Source organism: Hyla sarda, chromosome 1, assembly GCF_029499605.1.
Source record: "Hyla sarda isolate aHylSar1 chromosome 1, aHylSar1.hap1, whole genome shotgun sequence".
Taxonomy (NCBI): domain Eukaryota; kingdom Metazoa; phylum Chordata; class Amphibia; order Anura; family Hylidae; genus Hyla; species Hyla sarda.
In genome coordinates this window covers 494,381,571-494,405,338 of record NC_079189.1, presented here as the reverse complement: position 1 = coordinate 494,405,338, position 23,768 = coordinate 494,381,571, and the positions used below count along the sequence as shown (strand labels likewise).

General features: G+C 41.9%; 1 protein-coding gene across 6 annotated transcripts in view; it reads left to right on the top strand.

The window, feature by feature from the left end:
• The window catches only part of COMMD10 (COMM domain containing 10), a 458,728-nt gene that overhangs the window by 194,314 nt on the left and 240,646 nt on the right, over positions 1–23,768 (top strand). The window contains exon 7 of one of the 6 annotated variants that reach the window (XR_008847444.1): positions 13,073–13,173. The exons of 4 other annotated variants lie outside the window; for them this stretch is intronic. Coding sequence is in view for 1 of the 2 variants with exons in the window: in XM_056537409.1 (XP_056393384.1) it covers positions 13,073–13,096 (24 nt within the window). In the remaining variant the exon portion in view is untranslated. Of the gene's footprint in view, positions 1–13,072; positions 13,174–23,768 lie in introns of those variants that run through there. One more of the 6 variants, XM_056537409.1, reaches the window with a different exon arrangement.

Below are 23,768 nucleotides of genomic sequence, written 5' to 3'. Positions count from 1 at the left end.
GTAGAGTTTTTTTTTTTTTTTATACCACACTATGAAACCCTCTGCATACCCTCTTTAAATCGCTGACCTCAATCAAAAATCTTTCCTATTTTTTTTTTCCGTTACTAGAGCCAAAGGGATTGAGGAGCGTTACTGAATGTAATTTTAATTTTGAAAATCAATGGAGTAACTGCTCAATCTGTTCATTTTATTGAATTGACAAAATTTAGGTTGAATAATAATAATAATGAATATTTATTAATATGAAGCTAACAAATTATGCAGCACTTAACAATTTTGAGGGTACAAATAAGATATTACAATAATACACAAAATCATTTAAAGAAGAGGAGTGAGGGCCCTGCTCGTGAGAGCCTACAGTCTGTGAGAGATGTGGTTGAGACAAAGGGTAGCAAGTGCTTTGTATATTCAATGGTCCTGCCATGTTCTACATTTTAGAGGACACCACCTTGTGCTCTACACAGAACTATTACCGTATTTTTCGTCCTATAGGACGCAACGGCGTATAATACGCACCCAATTTATAGGTGCAAAATCTAAAAAAATAGATTTTGAACCCAATAGTGGTCTTCAATCTGCGGACCTCCAGATGTTGCAAAACTACAACTCCCAGCATGCCCGGACAGCCTTTGGCTGTCCGGGCATGCTGGGAGTTGTAGTTTTGCAACATCTGGAGGTCCCCAGATTGAAGACCACTGCATAGGAGGTAATACTCACGTGTCCCCGCCGCTCCGGACCCGTCACCGCTGCCCTGGATGTCGCTCCATCGCTGTCGCCGTGTCCCCGTCGCTCCGGAACGTCTCTGCTGCCGGCCGGGTATCCTCGCTCTCCGTCGCCGCCATCACATCGTTACACACGCCGACGCACGTACGCGACGATGTGATGACGAGGAAGGAGAGCGCCGGCCATACAGGGGATCCCTGAACGAAGAAGACACCGAGGAGGCAGGTAAGGTCCCTCCCGGTGTCCTGTAAGCACTAACCCGGCTATTCAGTCGGGCTGTTCGGGAACGCTGCGGTGAAATCACGGCGGTCCCGAACAGCCCGACTGTTAGTTAGTGACACTTTCCCTTCAGACGCGGCGGTCAGCTTTGATCGCCGCGTCTGAAGGGTTAATACAGGGCATCACCGCGATCGGTGATGTCCTGTATTAGCCGCGGGTCCCGGCTGTTGATGGCCGCAGGGACCGCCGCGATAGGGGTGTATTCGCCGTATAAGACGTACCGACTCCCCCCCCCCCCCCCCCCCCCCCCCCGCTTTGGGGAAGAAAAAGTGCGTCTTATACGGCGAAAAATACGGTACATGAAAGGTTTCACATACTTCCTTGTACATTGAAAGGGAAAGGGTATGTGATTGGTTGCCAGTCTGGAAGAGGGAGGGCAGAAAATTCGAGCGGTATGGTATACAGATTAGAAGGATGAAGGATGTTACAAACATAAAGGGAACCTGCCATAAGTTTCATGCTGCCTAAACAGGTAGCATAAAACATTCCCAGCCTATCTTATTGCACATGTCTATAACTCTAAAACACTGCAATGAAAAATTGTTTAAGGGTATGCTGCGAATGTCTGACCCTATCCTAAAAGCGTTCAGGACTTGAAGTCACTAGGGCAGCTTCTCCCCACCCTACCAGACTGGTATGACAGATCACTTTCTTTACAAAAATAGGGAGACCTGTCAATTACGGTAAATCCCTGTGCGCGGACGGTCAGCATTAAACTGTTGACAGGTTCCCTTTAAGGCAGAAGTCTGGAGCACAAATATCTGAGCTTCTCACAAGAGAAAGACATAGTTACTGTAGGAAATATAGATTCAATAGCACATTTGTCATCTAGTCTTTAGAAAGATGTATGTTTTTGTCCTCATTATTCCTGTTTTTTCCTATATATTTTTTTTTTGTGTGTGGAAGATTTGTATTTTACTATGTAAACTGTAGATATACATGCAAAATTTTCTTTTTACCCTTATCCCTTACATAGTGTACTTGTACTTTGCAGTTATTTTATCAGGTATACAAAAGAATAACTCAAGGAACTTGTATTTCCTATAAATGAAAACTTTATGTATGTGCAAATGACTGGCTCTTAGATATATCCATATAGCTGTCCAAGGTAAAAGCATAACCACATTAATCCAGTCCTGATATTAATCATAAAATGAACCCTCCTTAGTAACACAACTTCAGATAAAACACAATATAATACGGATGGAAAAGTTATCTATCCTCTCATTCTAAATAACTATCCCTGTTTTAAATGGGATCATGGGGTTAAATTTAGATTGCTGCCATCTGGACTGTCATATTAAAGGCATTTATTTTGAGGTAGAATTTTATCAGCTGTTTAGTTTCACACCAAGTAACATCCTATAAAATAATTTGAAATGTGTGGATCAGCAAAGTAATGCTTCATGTTTCTTGTCTTCACGCTCCCCATGTTCCATCTTGATTTATATTGCAGAAATAGAGGTTGCTTAAGAGCTCAGGATAAACTTTATGGGGAACCAGAAGCAACAACCTTATTAACTGGCAATTTTTTCCCCCCAGACTTTATAGTAGAAAATCTTTAAGGTATAAAGCAGGCAGCGCATGATACTGTTCATTGTAGACTGTCAGATGAGGAGTAAAGACCCGACAGATGTTACATTAACAGACTATGGCCCTCATTTACTAAGCTTAAACCCACTAGTTTTTGCTAGCTTTTTCAAAGTTATTTTGGTGCACAGCGTCTGAGACATATCGCACCAGGAAAATCCAACTAACCCGACACTGGATTGCGAAAAGCCAAAAAAGGGGCATGGTATGTCACAATGGGGCGTGACCGGCCCAAAAGGGGCATGGTTTCAAAACCAGACCTATTTATTATTTAATTCACAGAAAATCCTGTGAATAAATGGCTGGAAATTTCCACCTAGAAATAGCTGGTCAGAAAATTTTCCCGACTTGTAAATCTGTGATCCCCATAGTAAATAGAGAGGAATCCTATGAGTCTGAAACATTTTACACTAGTAAAAACCAGACACTCTTAGAAAAAGAGGCCCTACGGGTCCATGTAAGGGCTTGGGTATGTTTTGTACGAAGCTGAAGTTGAGCTGCCATAGAGGTGCATGAGCCTGTTTTTGTACAAATATTGGACTGCTTTATCTAAGTTTATCTATACCCAGATATTCGTCTTTAATAGCAGTGCTTCTGGGCCATGTTTTTCCATACATATGTCCTTTGGAGGCTGTACTGCTCCGTGCAATGTACCAGGGTGCAAGAACCTTAAATGGACACTCTCATTAAAGCAAATTTTTGCTATTGCACTCCTTATGATAAATAAAAAAATCTTTCTCAAATACTTTGTTTAAAATAAATGAAGTTCTCCCCTGTATGGCTTCAGATGTCACGCCTGCTGGGGAATGCCCCTTCTCAGTTTGTGAGACTGAGCAGAAAATACAGAGCAATATTATGGTAGAAAACTAACACATACAAATAAAGGATGGAGGAAGTGAACTGGGAGGATTACAAATTTTTAACAAGATCAGGTAATCTTTAAAACATTCATTAGAATGCTTTTAAATTTAATTAGTAATGTAACTTTATTTTAGTCATGCTATACGTACCCCCTAGTCCTTGGCAACATCAGCCATGGATGTGCGCTTGGGAAGTATAGAGTGGGCTTAGTAGCTGAGCCGACTCCATGCATGGCGAAAGCAGGCTGCTATCTTCTATTTATCTATCTATTTATTTATTATCTATCTATCTGTTTATCTGTCTGTCTAAGATAGATAGAAACCAAAGTTCACTATCTGTTTCATGCTAGCCATTTATCTCCCTAGAGGCTTCATGCAATAATCAGCTCCACATTTAGATTTTTATCTGGCATTCGGCTGCCTTATCAGGTTTCTGATCACAACCCATTCTGCCACAAATTAATATTTTAAATAACCACATCTCCTTTTCCCAATTTTCAGATTTAAAAATTATTATTGGGGTAAGGGCCTGACTGAACTGGAGTGCATGTAATTCAAGCTATTAATTTATATTGATTAAATCTGCAGCATGAAATCCGCTGTGGATTTTGTACATGTGAACATATCTCAAAAGGATTAAATAAATCACTATGCCTAGGTTCACATTTGCATCAGGGCTCCTTTCGGGGCCTTTGTCACAGACTGTGTTCTGAGCCAGAAAACAGAGCCGGATTGTCCATTACACAACGGACACTGGCTGACCCCGAAAGATCCCATTGGCTTCAATGGGGTCCCTCAAGTTTCCATCTGGTGTCCCTTTATTTAGCAGGATTTTACCAGACAAAAAAATTAATTCTTGTAGTATCAGATCCTGGCAAGTAAATATAATCTGAGACGAAGCCCGCAGAGTGGAGCTCTGACGCAAATGTGAACCCAGCCTTGGCAGAAAATATATTTATGGATACTGAATTTTGCCTCTAGTGATCACTGCAATTATCAATAAATATTGATAAGTATTGATAAACCTGCCAAGTTAATAATAAAAAAATGCCTGATGAAGCCGCACCTGCGGTGAAACACGTTGCATTGTCCAAATAAAAAGTATTCCTTTACCTACCTGACGTGTCCTCATCTGACCAGCGCCGCTGAATCCCATCACTCCCAGAAGTCTTGTGCTGTCTTTAAGTTAATAATAAAGAACTTACCACCGTTTGTAGTTTTCATCATTTTCTCTTTTTTGAAAAGGGTTCTAATAGATTTGTTTCCCTGCTTAAATAATAGTTTATGTCCAAGCAGACATGCCAGACATGTCTTTAATATATGTTGCAGTTACACTAACTTCCTGAAATGTAGATTGTATTCCATCTATTCCAGCATTACATTTAATTGCGGCCGTATTCGGGAACCGTAGTTAATGTATGTCTATGAGCCGACCGGAGTGAACCGCAGCCTCCGGTCAGCTGCTTTTTCGGCCGTATGCGGTTTCCCAACCGCAGGCAAAAACGTGGTCGACCGTGTTTTTGCCTACGGTCGAGAAACCGCATACGGCTGAAAAAGCAGCTGACCGGAGGCTGCGGTTCACTCCGGTCGGCTCATAGACATGCATTAAATACCGTTCCCGAATACGGCTGAGTGCGGGCGCTGCGATTAGGCCCCCCCCCCCCCCCCATCTTCCCAGCCGTATACGGGAACCGTAGTTACAAATCGTAGTGTGAACCCAGCCTAAGGATACATTTTTTTCTAATACACATGCTGGAGTAGTAGACTGAATTTCCCTCCGGGTCTTGATTGGTATGGATGTCACGGTAGGCATTGCATACATTGTGAACCTGGTAGGTACCTGCCTACATTTACCGCTAGGGCTGGGCGGTATACCGGTTCATACCGAATACCGAAATTTTTGGGCTTCACGATATGAATTTTTCCCATACCGCAATACCGGTTTGGCCCCTCCCCCTTGGGAATGAATTATTAGCCCAGCGCAGCGCTGTCCCCACATCAGGGAACTAATCATATGTGACCCGCCAGTGCTGTTATACTCCCTCCACCAAATCATGTGACCCGCCAGCGCTGTTCTACTCCCCCCACCAAATCATGTGACCGCCAGCCCTGTTCTGCTCCCCCCCAACAAATCATGTTACCCCCCCCCAGCACTGTTCTGCTCCCCCCAATTAATTATCAGCCCAGCGGGGTACTACTCATATATGTCACCCGCAAGCACTGCCCTCCTCCTCTTTGTTGGGAGCCGCCGGCGCTGGAACTCACTGTACGCCAGTGGTCTCCAACCTGCAGACCTCCAGCTGTTGCAAAACTACAACTCCCAGCATGCCCGGACAGCCGATGGCTGTCCGGGCATGCTGGGAGTTATAGTTTTGCAACAGCTGGAGGTCCACAGGTTTGAGACCACTGCTGTACGCTGTACTTTAACTTACCTACGTCAGCCTTACGCTGGGGACTGGAAAGTTGGACAGCCGCCAGCCAGAGCCAGAGCTCCTTACATGACATTGGGCTCAGCCTATCACTGGCCGGGGCGGGAGATCGCTGCGGCCGGTGATAGGCTAACGGCTGTCCGACTTTCCAGTCCTCAGCATAAGGCTGATGTAGGTGAGTTAAAGTTTATTTTCTTTATCGTTTGCAGCCCGGGCATAAGGATACAGCTTACACCAGTGGTCTCCAACCTGCGGACCTCCAGCTGTTGCAAAACTACAACTCCCAGCATGCATGTTGTAGTTTTGCAACAGCTGGAGGTCCGCAGGTTGGAGACCACTGGCGTACAGTGAGTTCCAGCACCAGCGGCTCCCAACAAAGAGGAGGAGAGCAGTGCTTGCGGGTGACATATGTAAGTAGTACCCAGCTGGGCTGATAATTAATTGGGGGGGGGGGAGAAGAACAGTGCTGGCGGGTCACATGATTTGGTGGGGGGAGTAGAACAGCGATGGCGGGTGACATGATTTGGGGGGGTAGCAGAAGAACGCTCGCGGGTCACATGATTTGGGGTGGGGGTGAAAGAAATACAGTGGAACCGCCATAAGTTACAAAAATACCGTGATACACATATTTGGTCATACCGCCCAGCTCTATTTACTGCCCCATTTAAAACTTACCTGCTTTATTAATATTTAGCCAAGGAATGTGACAGTGTTTTCTGAGCTGGATGATAAATGAGAATTGTTATAATCCGGCTGTATCTACAGCATGTTCTAACCAGTGGGCTACCTGCCCGAGAACTCCATCTATTACATCCGTGTGATGTTCTATAGGAAGGACAAAGATCAGATGTCATCCATTCAGAGGATTTATTTCTTCCCTTCTATCCAAACATGTCACTTCACTTTTATTGGAAGCGTTAATGTGACAGTGTGAGATGTATCAAACCATTTTTATTGATTTTCTTACCAACACTCATTTTATGTTTTATTGGCCCGACAGTTCTATTTCATGAATTATTTCAGGACCCCTACGACAAAAGAAAAAATGTGTATAATAATGTGCATAATAGGGGTATTGATAATGCAAGGATTGGCTTTATGTTGTGTTAGTATTTCTATGGATAACATTTTATTGTGCTGAAAGATGTGAAGAGGAGTTAGCATGAAAATGTTCTGATCACAATAATATTCAGACTCCATTGCATAATTGGCATCGGCACCCGGCAGATCGTGGGACAGTGCCAGAACATATGGTATACAGGGGCAGAAGCATATCAAGTGCCCCTTGCACCTCTGGCAAGGTGCTGTATCCACACCTTTCCTTCCCCTACACATGTGTCAATGTCCTATCCCCCCTTACCATACAGTTAAATAGTATCAAAAGTTATCGACTAGGAGATATTTGTCTGATCAGCCGGGGTCCGACCGCTGGGACCCCCCGCCATCTCCTGTACACTGCCCTTGATACTGGTCTACTTCTTTAAGTGACTCAAATTTGATGTCTTTTTTTCTAATCAGGGTCATCCTCTTTTCTTTTCTTCTCAATTTGGCCCCAAAACTGTAATAATTCCCTCATTGGTGTCGTGCACAGTTAACATGGTTAGAATAGTAGTTATATCCCCCCCCATCCCTCCATTAGGTAGGTAAATACATCCTTAGATAGGTAGATCGATCCCCAACAAGTAGGTAAATATGTTGGTAGCCAGGTAGGTAGCTAGGTAAGTAGCCAGGTAGGTATGAACGTAAGTAGACAGGTAGGTAGCTAGCTTTGTATGTAAGTAGGTATAGTGCTAGGTTGGTAGCCAAGTAGCTAGGTAGATAAGTAGGTAGCTATGTAGGTAGGTAGCCAGGTATGTATGTAGATAGTTAAAAAAAAAAAAAAAAAGCAGAAAAGTAGCTAGGTAGGTAACAGCGATATAGGTGGATTGGTAGCTAGGTAGGTAGTTATATAAATTGGTAACCAGGTAGCTTAGTAAATAGCTATGTAGATAGGAAAGGAGGTTGGTAGCCAAGTAGCTAGGCACATAGGTAGATAGATAAATAAATGTATAGGTAGTTAGCTATGTAGATAGGTAGGTCGGTAGCCAGCCATAGCAACAAAACAGATCTCAGCTTTCATTTCTTAAAGGGGTACTCCGCCCCTAGACATCTTATCCCCTATCCAAGGATAGGGGATAAGATGTCTGATTGCAGAGTTCCCGCCTTTGGGCATCAGCTCTCTGGAGCGAAGTTTGCTCCGTGGCTGATGACAGGGGCCGACGGTTTATGACGTCACAAATTGCTGGTCCCTGTATCGTGAGTCATCAGCTATGGCGCAAACCTGGTTACGGAGAGCTGATGAATCGGGGGGCTGCAGGAGAGATCGCGGGGGTCTCCAGCAGCGGGACCCCCGCAATCAGACATCTTATCTCCTATCCTTGGGAGTTGTTGCTTTGCAACTGCTGGAGGCTCCCTGGTTAGGAATCACTGCTCTAGTACATTGTGATGAAAATGATGTGAAGTTTTGCATGAACATATTAGTAAGCAGATGTTCATTACAGATTGACCAATAAGTGGATGTGTCTAAATTATAAATAATAGATAAGTTACAAATAATCAGTGAAAATTAGTGCAAAAAGAACTGGCGTATTAATTGAACACATCCCTCCTGTAGTGTCATAAGCTGTTCACTCTATCTGTTGCTTTTTTATAGTAACAATCTTGTCTTGTTTTGTGAGTCGCTATAATTAGAATTTCACCCTAATTGATAATTGTTTACTAAAACGAGAAACCATATTAAAATAGTCCATCTGCTAGATTCTATCAGCAAATGTTCCTTTCTGTATAATATGGAAGGGCTGAGCATGCAACCCTACCTGCCTGTACACAAACACAGTGTTAGAAACTTGCAAAGCATTGTTAAAGTCAAGTTTTGACCCACATGCCTTATAGATTTAGCAGGATCTATGTAAAAACTGTAATTTTGGCAGAAACTGCATTTTTAGGTTTCAATTTATTAGAGAAAAAAACACATCCCCTTGATCTCTATGGAAATCCACTCCATGGATGTGAAATCCACACCACAAAAAATCTATAATGTGCATGTCAATTCATAGGAAATTAATATTATTGTTATTATTGTTTATTTATATAGTGCCCTTGGTTCCAGGGCAATTTATATTTGATAATGAATAAAGTAGGTCACACCTAGGGCACAATAATGTTTAAAAAACACAAAAAACTAAAACAGTGTTGATCCCCCAAAATGGGGGTTATTGGTTTGCAAAACATGAGTGGATAATCCTCCTCCAAGGACCCCAGCCTACTACAAAGGGGAATGCCTGTAATAATAATTATTTTATTAATATATTAAAGGTTCTTGTGTCCTTGTGCCCACCTGTTTTAGCTGATGTGACATCCATGGATTTTCCAGGTTTCCCATTTTTACAGGTTTGTTTTTCCACACTGAAATGATTTTCTTCTACTGCCTACATTTCCCATAAATGCTCTGGATTTGCAGAGATAGGAGGGTAAGTCTTCATCACTGATTCCTCCTACTAAGATCACTTGGCTAGAAGCCGGCAGCCTAAACTGCTGAAACTGGGTTGGCGTCAGTTCACATCAACACACCTTAATTTGGTAAAATAACATGTGGTAGCCCTTGGGGGGGGGGGGTGTATGGTGGTGGTATGGTATCGGTATATGAGGGGTTAATATTAACCCTGTCACTCGTGACGCCAGGGTGAGGGCTGGTATTACTGAGGGGTAGCTTCGGTCTATCGCCGCCCTTCCCAGAAACGACAGGCGTATGCAGGTAATGACTGAAGGTCCACACTGAAGTTAAACTTTACTCTTGAACTTGCTGTACATTCAGAATACAGTTACAGTCTCTGCAATACACTTCTATAGACTTCAATGACTGACAGTTGCTGCGGACCTTGCGTCTTTTGCAGGTTAATAGAATCAAGGTAATTGGTGCGTGGATTCGTCCGGATTTTGGGGTAGATTCGGTCCGGTGGTCCCGCAGAGTGTTTGGGGATTGATACACTCTATATTTGCTAAGGATCGGCCGTTGCTGTAAGGCTTGGGCCTAACTCACGGTTTTTAGCAGCGCAGGTTCTATAGAGAGATGTTGCTCACTTGACAACCCAGGAACAAAGAGAACTAAAATGGCTGCCGCGTCCCTTATATGGACAGAGGGCGGAGCCTAATTTGATAGGTCCAAGGTCAGCTGTCGCTCACCGTCACACAGGCTTCTGGGTGATCATCTGACTTCCTAAACAGGTCCTATACACAAAATAAAACCAAAACAAGGCTAGAAATACCAAAGTGAGGCCTGGAACGCATCACATGACCCGAAGGCCCTGCGACGCCACGGGAACAAGTAGTTAACCATTTATTTACATATACTATCCTATTTACATTAACCTATGCATAAATTAGAGATTTATACACTAGAATAGAGGCGACTAGGGGTAGACTGGCTTAGAGGGATCCCCAAGTCCTAGGGACTCTGGCTATGGGGACCCATAAATAAGCAAGTACCATATAGAATGCAGTACTGGGATACGACAAACACAACATTTACTATGGCTTTGGGAAATCACAGCCAAAAATCTGAAAACACTGCAAAAGTGCAGTGTGTGAACACAGCTTAAGGGGAGAGGTATAACTACCATATATCACAGATAGCAGCAGCACACAGAGCTGGGAGGGGTGTTAGTGCTGTCATAAGACATCTAATAGGTGATGATGTCATTCTATAGTACACAGTAAGTCAGCTGACCCAGTGACCCCTGACCCCAGACTAAGTACTTTCTAAGATACATAAAGCTATGTTATTTCCTGGTGGTCTGAATGCTTGTCACATGACCCCGATACTAAATGATACACATGGAGGCAGTTATACTCATCTATGAATATAGGCAAAAAAAGAGCCTGGAGTGCTTCTTTACCTGTACAACATTTCGTAGTGGTAAACATCTATAGTAGGAATAGAGATTGCTGAACTCCTGGGAACAAAGACTCAACTTGCAGAATTAGGTTGGTCATTTGAATATAGAATACAAATTCATTTAATATCATACCCAATAGTTTGAAAAAGGTCACTTTTATGCTAAAATCTGTTTCTCTAGGCATAATTGTGCCACACAAAAGTAAAAAATGTTAACAGTCTATGTCCAGTTGTCAAAAGAGTAGGTGGAAGCCTGCCCTGGCTTCTATTCAGTTCATTCATTTTGCTTTATATGACCTGTCATTCCACAGATGGTCATAGTAACTCTTTAATGTCTCTGTTTTATAATAAAGAGAATATTTAAGCTGGAATGCTGGATCAATATCCATCCATACAGGGGGCCTCCATGATGGTGGCTCACACCTGCAGGCTGTGTAATGGACTATGTGTGTATGTAGCAATGCCAGATACATTCATTGCCTGGGACTCAGCTCCGAGCAAGAATTCATGAGCATATGTGCAGCGACGTCAACCTGAGGTACACAAGGAAACAGATCATAGTCTGTACCTCTGGGAGCGTGCAGTATAGTCCAATGTAGGAGATTTTAATAAATTATCAGGACTTCTGGCTGTTCCTTCGTGCCTTCTGTTAGCTGGTATTTTTGCTGTAAATGTTTCTCTTTGGATATGTAAAGTTCTGTTTAATTGGAGGGAGATGAAGTGCATTTGTTTGACTTTATTGGAAAACCTTTATATATTTGCTAAATACTGCTGACCATCCATGACAGCTGTCAGAGGTGAGATCCGTTATGTGAGTGACAACGCTGGAGCCGCATGCTGATCTGGTCACACACAGCCCTCATCTCTTTTTAGTAAGCAGCAATGTGAACATATTCACATCTCTACTCGGCAAACATTAAATCTGTAAGTCCTATACATACATTTATTTGCAACATTTTAAAATGTTTGTAAATATCAAGTGTCAATAATTCTTAATGGCATTTTTAAAGGTGAATTTCAGATTGTTGGCATTTTGTACATACATTTTTCTTCTTTTTTTTAAAGACCTGTAAAAAGGATTATACCTAGGGCACAATAATGTAAAAAAAAAAAAAAGTGTTGATCCCCCAAAATGGGGGTAATTTCTTTCCTGAATGCAAAACATGAAAGGGTAATCCTCCTCCAAACACCACAGTCTACTACAAAGGTTAATTCCTGTAATAATAATCCTTTTATTAATAGTGCCAACATATCCCACAGTGGTTTACATAGCCTTAACAAAACTGTATAGCTCTTGCTCTGAGTGTTACATGGTCAGGCATTTGTTTGAAGGGCTGACATGTAATAATACATTACCTGTACAAAATCCACAAACTGTAGGCTCCTCAAGCAGGTCACTGAGAGCCTGAAGTGTGTCAGAATGCCTCAGCACAGAGCCCTGCTTGTCCTCCGTGCACAGAGCCCTGCTTGTCCACCGTGTACAGAGCCCTGCTTGTCCTCAGTGCATAGAGCCCTGCTTGTCCTCAGTGTACAGAGCCCTGCTTGTTCTCCGTGTGCAGAGCCCTGCTTGTCCTCCGTGTGCAGAGCCCTGCTTGTCTTCCGTGTGCAAAGCCCTGCTTGTCCTCAGTTCATAGAGCCCTGCTTGTCCTCAGAGTACAGAGCCCTGCTTGTCCTCAGTGTGCAGAGCCCTGCTTGTCCTCCGTGTACAGAGCCCTGCTTGTCCTCAGTGCATAGAGCCCTGCTTGTCCTCAGTGTACAGAGCTCTGCTTGGCCTCAGTGTGCAGAGCCCTGCTTGTCCTCCGTGTACAGAGCCCTGCTTGTCCTCCGTGTACAGAGCCCTGCTTGTCCTCAGTGTACAGAGCCCTGCTTGTCCTCAGTGTACAGAGCCCTGCTTCTCCTCAGTGTGCAGAGCCCTGCTTGTCCTCAGTGTACAGAGCCCTGCTGGTCCTCCGTGTACAGAGCCCTGCTGGTCCTCAGTGCATAGAGCCCTGCTGGTCCCCGCTAGCTGCAGGGACAAGACAGCATTTTTCACCCAAAAAATATTTTGCCCAATGTTTATTACAGATATACTTATAATGTTAACTACATTATATAATTTTTTTTTTGTTTTTTGCAAATGACAGGTACAGTTAGTTAGTCATACCTATGTTCTAAGGTCAGATGCAGAAACCGTTATACATTTCTCAGTGTTTGACACTCCATAATAACAAATCTCTCTACCTATAAATTCATCCTTATTTCTATCTCTGCATACATAGACAATTTGCCATTCAGAGTCATAATTTGACAAGTCTGGACAGAAGATGCTAGGTCATGGCATCAAGCCACATGTAACAGTCTGGTTAGCTGATGTAAAGATTATTGCCGTCGGTGCTAAGTCTAAGGTATTTATAAGACATTTAAGGTTGGATTTATTAAGCATTTGTATTGTGTGCCCAAGCAACATTTGCAGTTTACTGATCCCCTGCTGACGGCACACCTTAATCCGCTAACAAAGTATTCTTGTGTCTAGGCTAAACCTTCACTGTAAAAATATTTAACAGTCAATACACATATTAGTTTTCAGGAGACTATTGGCTGTAAAGAAAAGCAATAAAACATTACAGGTCAACAACATTTTATAATTCTGCATGACGTGCTGTATTTCTCCCTAATTAATCATAGAGGACAGGCTCGCTAGACTTGGAGAGGAAGGTTTTCTGCATCAACACACACATCAACCACAAGGCTAAAAAGAGGAGATATTCTGAAACAGGTAGTTAATGAATTGCCGTCTCCAAGAATTAACTGGGGTATGCAATAAAAGTCGTGTAGGAAAACAGGCTCTGTTTTACATTGGCATTGGATGGTCACATAAAATCGTGATGGATTTCTATAAAATTACAGATAACATACTTTTTGCCTTTGGGATTGGGGGGGGGGGGGGGGGTCACGCAGTCAGAAATTTTATATAGCTGCAAAGTTGCATGAAACTTTTTTCACTACCATACATTTCAATGGGTCCCCAGCTATCTAAAAATCGATTTTCTGCTAACCCATTTAAGTTAATTGTAACAACATTTTCAGTGGATTAACCACAGTGGAAAACCCACTACAAGTTTATCAACGTTGGAATGTACCCAAAGGCTAGGTTCACATGTATTTTGGTCAGTATTTTTGATAAGAAAAAGGTGCAAATTGTTCCATTTTAGTTTTTCTTTGTGTTAGTTCCTATATAATGTGTGTAAACCCCAGTCTCAGTGTTAAAGGGGTTATCCAGGCAAAACCTTTTTTTATATATATCAACTGGCTCCGGAAAGTTAAACAGATTTGTAAATTACTTCTATTAAAAAAATCTTAATCCTTCCAATAGTTATTAGCTTCTGAAGTTTTCTGTCTAACTGCTCAATGATGAGGTCATGTCCCGGGAGCTGTGCATGATGGGAGAATATCCCCATAGGAACTGCACAGCTCCCGGGACGTGAGTCATCAGAGAGCAGTTAGACAGAAAACAACAACTCAACTTCAGAAGCTACTAACTATTGGAAGGATTAATATTTTTTTAATAGAAGTAATTTACAAATCTGTTTAACTTTCCGGAGCCAGTTGATATATAAAGAAAAGTTTTGGCTTGGAATACCCCTTTAAGTCTTGTACTTTAATTATTGTTGATAATAAATACAATGCAACAACTGGTCAAAACAAAATGAAGACTGAACAAGAAACCAAAGAGATTTTTACATAATAGACAAACAAGATAAATAACTGACATTGCTATACAACTGTAGAAACTCTCAGCTACAGAGCCATCTAGTGGCACTAGATATACATAACAGACAATATATATAAACACTGAGTATAATTACAATTAACCACTCCTTAGTAGAAGGGGATCTAGGATATTTCACTCAGACGGATTACCTGCAAGCTTCCAGCTGCAGGATTGAGCCGTGTCGGGTGTTCTGCAGCAAAATTTCTGCATCCGAAAATTCTCAACAGATTACATTGACCTCAGAGGGGTCTGCTGCAGATTTATCACCATGGAAAATCTGCTGCGGCTCAAACCAGCAGGGGGAAACACGCAGGTAACCTGCCAGTGTGAATGTACCGATATAGTCTTAAATGGTTTCTCCAGCCCCTGTCTTGTCCACCTGATATTGGAAGTGGAGAGATAATGTTGCATGTCAGGTACAGATACCGAGGCAGCCATTTGTTGCCATACAGGTATTCATGCACTCATTCGATTAAAAGAACACATGCATGAAACTTGCTGGTTGTTTGACAGATGCCTTAGCAACTCTTCTGCCAACATGCCACAGTATCTCTGCTCTCCTATTGTCAGATCAGATACAAAAAGGGACTACAATATTGCTTTCAGATTGCAACAGCCTCTAACAAAAATCTGGTGCAATTTGGACCAAAAGTCTAACATGACTTATGCAGTGTTTTTAATGTTGTTTATTAGGTGTGGTTTTGGTGGTAAGGGGTAGGCTTGTATGCATAATTTTTTTGTGTAAAATTGATGGTACAAGCTTAGGGGGAGATTTATTAAAACCTGTCCAGAGGAAAAGTTGCCCAGTTGCCTATAGCAACCAATCAGATAGCTTCTTTCATTTTTCAGAGGCCTTTTCAAAAATCAAAGAAGTGATCTGATTGGTTGCTATGGGCAACTCAGCAGCTTTTCCTCTGGACAGGTTTTGATAAATCTCCCCCTTAGACTACATCATATAATAAGATGTGACAGACTAAACAGAATATCCAGTGAATCACTTCTTCTTTTTTGATTTATATTTAAAGCAGATATGTGTTCTTCCCAGACAGGAGCTGACACACTTCGGCCTGTCTTGGGCCTTACTGGTGTGTTTAACTGGGTGCAAAGAGCTTATGTTTTTTTTTTCCTCCATTCTCAACTGAGGTCGACGTTACGCCCCCTCCCCATACAGCTCTATGTGGGAGGCATTCGTGCATCCCCGCCTCTCCCATAGAACTACATTGAGGAGGCGTGTCGGCCGGGGCTCCGTGCAGTAAATCATGGGGGGTCCCAGCGTTCAGACCCCCCGCGATCAAACACTTATCACCTATCCTGTGAATAGGGGATGTGTATTTAGGCTGCAGATGTCCTTTAAAGGGGTACTCTGCCCCTAGACATCTTATAAGATGTCTGATCTCAGGGGTCTCGCCGCTGGGAACCCCCGCATTCTCTCCTGCAGCACCCCCTGTCATTTGGTGCACGGATTGAACTTCGCTCCATGCCTGATGACTGCGATACAGGTGTCGGATAATCGTCACGTCACTGCTCTGCCCCCCCCCCCCCTTCGTGATGTCACGCCCTGGCCCTTCAATGTAAGTCTATGGGAGGGGGCATGGCCCCCACGATCAGGCATCTTATCCCCTATCCTTTGTATAGGGAATAAGATGTCTAGGAGCGGAGTACCCCTTTAATGGTAGTTGAGTTGCAGTAACCTGGCATGGCAATTACATGTGAACAGTGTCTTCTTCTACTGGCCCCATTCACTGTGTAGATCGAACTGTGGCATTGCACTGTATGACCAGAGGGGGCACATGTAAAACAGTGGGACACTAAGGTGCCCTTTGAGGGTTACAGTTTGCTGCTGACAATGTAGATTGTGTGCATTTCCCTGAAGAGATTACCCTTGTGGTGACATCTCTCTATTAGTCAGGGTCTGATCCTGTCAATATAAGAAGGAATTGTCTTTACATCTTAAACATTTATTATGTGAGTTGATATCTTCAGTGCAAGCTAAAACTTTTATTGTTAACCCTCTTGTAAAAGGCGTACGACATTTTGCCATATCCATTTGCACTCTAACACAGACAGGTCATGGGGCCTAGCTGTAGTGTATTTACATAATAATGAGTGTATTGGTATTACACTATGTGTATGATAAATCACACAGCAATGCTGCATTATGCTGTCGACTTACTTGAACTACATATGCAGTTTAAACAATAAATAATAGGCAGCGAGCATTAAAGTAATTTGATTTGGTTGCCAAAGGACATGTGTCTTATATAAAAGTCATGAGGAGCGTCATAAAACACTTCCTGATTAAATTCATTGTATTTTAATATTTCAGATACAATGCGGCAGTTCATTAGCTTGTGTCCTTTCTGTCTCCTGCAGCTTATACCGGCTGCAGTGCATCAAATGGATTCATGCCTTATACAAAGAGGACTATTCATATCTCAGGTGACAACACATTGCAAAATCCGTTTTCAGTAATGAGAACAATGGAAGTTTATTTTACAGGATTTAGCTGTCCATAAATAAATACATACTTATAACAGTGTTTGTCAAGAGGTTCTGAAGTATTCCTAGGTTTGTAAACTATCCATGGAAGATAAATATTTTTCTTAGTATTTGACCTCTTCTGGTGTTTTCATTGCTGACGGTTTATCTTCATTACTGGGAAATTAAAGGGGTATTCCAGGATTTTTTTTTATTTGACTATGCTACAGGGGCTGTAACGTTAGTGTAGTTCATAATATAGTGCCTGTACCTGTGTGTGATGGTTTTCTCACAATTCTTCTGTGATTTTTACCTCAATATTTATTTTTATCAGCATACAAAATGACTGTTGTCTCACATTTTGCCCAGGTTGCAATGCGGCCGAGACCTGACTCACTAGTCAGCTGATGACAGGGAGGCTGTCTGCTTCAATGGGTGGAGGGATCGCTTGGTGGGAGAGAGATCAATCTGCAACTAATGCAACAGATGTAGGCACCCTGATTTAAAACCACAGGTCTTTTGAATGGATGCAGCTCATTTATGTTTCAATGGGTGGAGTGGCAGATGTGTTGGAGAGAGGGAAATGGAATTATGGGATTTGTAGGCAAAGAAGAAAACTCAAAAAGTAAATACCAGTTCACAAAAAGCTAGCCACAGTGTTATGGTAATCTCACAACATAGCCATTTATCATCAAGACAAGCGCAGATCCTTTCTTAGCATGTCCATTACTGTCTGCCAGGTACGTACTAAAATCACCTTATGGTGGAGAACCCCTTTGTTTTGCATTAGTCAGTCACAAAGTATATTTTGGAAAGTCCTGTTGATCCTGTTGATTTTATTAACCGATTTAACACAGTATTTTCTGCAGTTATTGTGTCCCACCAGTTTCAGAATTCAGGCGAGCAATAGAACCCTTCTTTTTAGGAACAGTTTGTTGTGTAATTTGGAAGACTCAACAAGTCCAGGTAAAAAGTGTTGCTATAATAATCTGGCCATATTGTGAACTGAGATTTCTGTTTAGGGACTCTCTAAAATCATGACAAGCAATAGATAGGATGCTGCACTGCCTAATGATGAAGTATTGGTCTCAGACATTGAGCCTATGTTTACACATGACTTTTTGAGTCTTGTTTTGACCTTCAAAAAGCGGCAGTTTTTGACCCTATTTTTCCTAATATATTTAAAAAAAATCCAGCATCTATATCCCAAATAATGACATTTTGTATATCATCCAAAACATGTGCCGAAACACTGGCCAACATATGGACGTATTTTGACATGTAATCCCCAAAAAGGAGACCTTGTCACTGAAATATACATCTGTAGCCATTACAGGGGTAAAATTAAACTGTTTGAAAACTAAGGTATGTTTTTGTTGTTGTTTTCTGTGGTATTTTTGAGATATAAAATGGACATTTTTCAGCCATTGTAGGTCTTGAAATAAACAAGTGAAAAACCTACTGGGAACATTGCCTTACTATCTATGGTCTTTGAGATATGAACAATAGATGTGCTGGAGCTGGAGAAAGAAGCTTTCACATGAACATGAATCAGGTGATGTCTATAGATACAGGAGAGATAGGACACTCACTGGACAGTTTGGGCCAAACAAGGACTGGCAAAAATAAAAGTTGTCTACACTATACAACTTGAATAAATGTTTAGAAAATGGGTATTGCTGTCCTCTAGTAAGGCCTGGGCTGTGATGTAGATGTAAAATAATATATGTGGTTGAGTCCCTTTATATGGAATAAGATATGATGGGTGTCTATGTAGTTTTATCAGATAGATTTGTATCTAGATGTATTAGATAAACACTGCACTGCTACACAACAATTGTATAAATATTATCTCATTATATATACACAGTGGGGCAAAAAAGTATTTAGTCAGCCACCAATTGTGCAATTTCTCCCACTTAAAAAGATAAGAGAGGCCTGTAATTTTCATCATAGGTATACCTCAACTATGAGAAACATAATAGGATTTTATGGATTTTTTTTCTCATTGTCTGATTTTTAAATAATTTATTTGCAAATTATGGTGGATAATAAGTATTTTGTCAATAACTAAAGTTAATCTCAATACTTTTTTATATACCCTTTGTTGGCAATGACAGAGGTCAAACATTTGTAAGTCTTCAAAAGGTTTTCACACACACACTGTTGCCGGTATTTTGGCCCATTCCTCCATGCAGATCTTCTCTAGAGCAGTGATGTTTTGGGGCTGTCGCTGGGCAACATGGACTTTCAACTCCCTCCAAAGGTTTTCTATGGGGTTGAGATCTGGAGACTGGCTATGCCACTTCAGGACCTTGAAATGCTTCTTACTAAGCCACTCCTTCGTTGCCTGGGCGGTGTGTTTGGGATCATTGTCATGCTGAAAGACCCAGCCACGTTTCATCTTAAATGCCCTTGCTGATGGAAGGAGGCTTTCACTCAAAATCTCATGATACATGGCCCCATTCATTTTTTCCTTTACACAGATCAGTCGTCCTGGTCCCTTAGCAGAAAAAAAGCCCCAAAGCATGATGTTTCCACCCCCATGCTTCATAGTAGGTATGGTGTTCTTTAAAGGTTACTCAGCATTCTTTCTCTTCCAAACACAACGAGTTCAGTTTTTACCAAAAAGTTCTACTTTGGTTTAATATGACCATATGGCATTCTCCCAGTACTCTTCTGGATCATCCAAATGCTCTCTAGCAAACTTCAGTCGGGCCCGGACATGAACTGGCTTAAGCAGGGGGACATGTCTGGCACTGCGTGATTTTAGTCGCTTACGGCGTAGTGTGTTACTGATGGTAGCATTTGTTACTTTGTTCCCGGCTCTCTGCAGGTCTTTTACTAGCTCCACCCATGTGGTTCTGCTCACCGTTCTTGTAATCATTTTGACACCATGGTGTGAGATCTTGCGTGGAGCCCTAGATCAAGGGAGATTATCAGTGGTCTTGTATGTCTTCCATTTTCTAATAATTGCTCCCACAGTTGATTTCTTCATACCAAGCTGCTTGCCTATTGTAGATTCAGTCATCCCAGCCGGGTGCAGGTCTGCAATTTTGTTTCTGGTGTCCTTCGACAGCTTTTTGGTCTTGGTAGTTGTGGAATTTGGAGTGTGACTGTTTGAGGTCGTGGACAGGCATCTTTTATACTGATAACAAGTTCAAACAGGAGCCGTTAATACAGGTAACGAGTGAAGGACACAGAAGACTCTTAAAGAAGAAGTTACAGGTCTGTGAGAGCCAGAAATCTTGCTTGTTTGTAGGTGACAAAATACTTATTTTGTACCATAATTAGCAAATAAATTCTTAAAAAATCGGACAATGTGATTTTATGGATTTTTTTTCTCATTATGTCTCTCATAGTTGAGGTATACCTATGATGAAAATTACAGGCCTCTCATCTTTTTTAGTGGAATAACTTGCACAATTGATTTATATATATATATATATATATATATATATATATATATATATATATATATATATGTTATCTCAATAAATTTATCTGATAAAACTTCATAGACATCCATCATATCTTATTCCATATAAGGGACTCCACCACATATATTATTTTACAGCTACATCACAGCCCAGGCCTTACTAGAGGACAGCAATACCCATTTTTTTTTTAAATATGAATCAGGTGATACCTAACCTGACACTGTAAATAGAAATTCATTTATTATACTGTCAAAAATGTAAGCTAAATTCACTTGTCACATTCATTTTGGGCTGGTATACATACAGTAGCGCTTAAAAGTTTGTGAACCCTTCCGAATATTCTGTGTTGCTAGTTTTACCTAAATCTACTTCAGATTTTAATACAAGTCATAAAAGTAGATAAAGAGAACAAAAACAAACCAACATTCGGCTCTCTATAGGGGCAGTGCTTACACAATAGTAAGTGTTGTGGAGTCACGTTACCTTTACTGCCAAAAATGCAGAGCTGAATCCAGACTTAAAGGGGAACTCCAGTACATAAGTACTTGTCCCATATTCACAGGATCCTGGCTGAACACGGGGGATCTGACCGCTGGTAAACCTGCAATCTCCCGCCCTGCACCCCAGCTCTCCTTATTCTGACAAGGTCAGCTGCATATGGCACTTTGTAACTGAGGGGGCAGCTATAAATATCACATTCTCCTTACCATACATTAGAGGTCATGGTTGGCAGGCAGCGATAGCCTACGTCTTTTTTTTTTTTTTTTTTTTTTTAAGTTTTGCTAGTGTAGGTAAGTAAAAGTATGCACCTCAGAAATATATATATTTATATATATATATATATATATATATGTATATATATCTAGTCAATGTAGTGATGCTCTGGCTAGAACAGTGTTTCCCAACCAGTGTGCCTCCAGCTGTTGCAAGATGACAAATTCCAGCATGTTTTTTTTAGCCTTTGGCTGTCTGGGCATTTTGGAAGTTGCCGTTTTGCAACAGATGGAGGCACACTGATTGGGAAACACTGGGCTAAAGTGTACTGTGAATATGCTTTTTGAAGCTTAGAAGCAGTGGGATCCCAGCATGGGACAAAGATGCGACCTTGCAGGATGTAATGTGTTGGTGTGGGGCTTCATCCATCATGATGTGACAATTAGCTCTATATTACTACCCTCCCCTAGGGTTAATTTTGAGGTGGCACTTGGTGTATATACATTTCTAGTCATTGATTGGCACTTCACATTGCGCTCTAGCTTCCTCTGCAGCCGTGCTATAACTAAGCTACTTCAATCTGTGCCGTTAGGAAACCTTGTATTAAAAATAGTTTCTTCTTTATAGAAATAAGGTCAAATTTGCATCCAAATACATCTACATAACAGGCTTGTTATTGGAGCATTATTTGAGTATTGTGTAGACAGCCTATGTAGGATTTATTATATATATAGTTCCAACATATGCTCAAAAGTTGCATTAAATTGAAACTTAGGTTGCACAGGAAATGAGCTTGTTTTCGTTCTCCTGTTTGAAGATTGGGGTGGAAAATAAGCCGAGACTTTCATGTTCGGGGCCTGCATTCAGGTAATCATAAAGAGCCTATAAATTAGCAAGAGGCGGCATCTAGGTCTCCCAAAGGCAAGTTCTTATCAGATACCTTCATAACTTATTAATGAGGCTTCAATCTCCCTTATACCTTTACCATGTTTAATTAGGTTTCTTGGTCCCTAAGGCCTTTTATTTTCCTCCAGAACTCTCCAACCTTCACATGTTCCCGTAATTATAAAACCCAGCAGATACTTTCCTTTTAATTAAAAACATCGTTTAGCTTCTGCCGCTTTCTTTCGCGTTTTTGCAGCACTGGCGTTTACAAGGGCCTGCAGGGGTTAACTGTCACACTAGTTTGCTCCAATTTCTTGCATTTTCATTGGATTTGCCGAGGAAGTTAGAAGTAATTTTAAGAATGGAGAAGATGAATCCAGTCATGATGCAGCAGCTGAAAAGTTTTTCTTTCATGTGCGAGCGTCTGCATAAAGCCCAGCAATGACTCAATGTGTTTCTTGCTACCAGTAGGGTTCTACAGTACTTACATGCTCTATATATTCATTCGGATTCGGATCTGATGAATTAATTGGACTGTCACAGAAATTTCAGCTGCAGAGCTGCAGCGTGTGAATATACTATAAGGGTACGTTCACACGAGCGGATCCCCAGCGTGTATTACGCTGCGGATCCGCCGCTGAATGACCGATGTATGCTGCCTTTACAGGTGCCTGCTCGGAGCGGCAATACGCCGCTACAGAGCAGACACACTGAAGCGATGTGCGAGTCGCTGCGCATGCACGGTGTACTCGCTCACATCGCAGCCGCTCCCCCTTTGCTAGGCCCAGGCACCTGTAAACATACAGCAGTCCTTCAGCGGCAGATCCGCAGCGTAATACGCGCTGGGGATCCGCTCGTATGAACGTACCCGAAGGCTATGTTCACATGTTTTCTGTGAATATTTTGATGCAGATTTGTGCAGTGCGCACCCATTGGGAATATAAAATGCTGTTAACACTGTGAATTGTGGCGTATATCTTTTTGAGCACGCATTGAAAATACACTGGAATATGGAACATGCCACTTATTCCCAAATGTGTCACTCGGGTGTGAGCTTAGGAGATGCAGGACACGTCCAAAAGAGCGGTCCTAAATGTGAAAATTTCAAGCAAAAATCAGATGCCAGTGTTGGGTATTTTGCAGTATATTTTGCGCTGTTTAAACTTACACTTAGAATTATATGGTTGTATCGAATTACAAACACATAGCAGCTTTATTCCAAAAACAATTACTTTTTAGTGCTGGGTGGCTTAAATACAGTGACAGTGTAGGTGGAAAACCACACCAACGTTTAGTTTTACCGGAGGTTGGTGTTGCTTTCAAATTTATTGTCCATGAGGTTTTATAGATAAAACTACTGTTTACCTGCAGAATTGTGCGCCAATTATAGGGGTACTCCTCCCCTAAACATCTTATCCCCTATCCAAAGTATAGGGGATAAGATGTCAGATTGCTGGGGTCCCGCTGCTGGTGACCCCCGGAATCCCCGCTGCTGCACCCCGCTATCATTACTGCACAGAGCATGCTCGCTCTGTGCATAATGACCGGCGATACAGGGGCCAGAGCTTCGTGACGTCACGGCTCTGCCCCCCTCGTGATGGCCGCCACGCCCCCTCCCATAGACTTGTATTGAGGGGGCAGGCCGTGACGTCACGAGGATGGCGGATAGGGGATAAGATGCCTGAT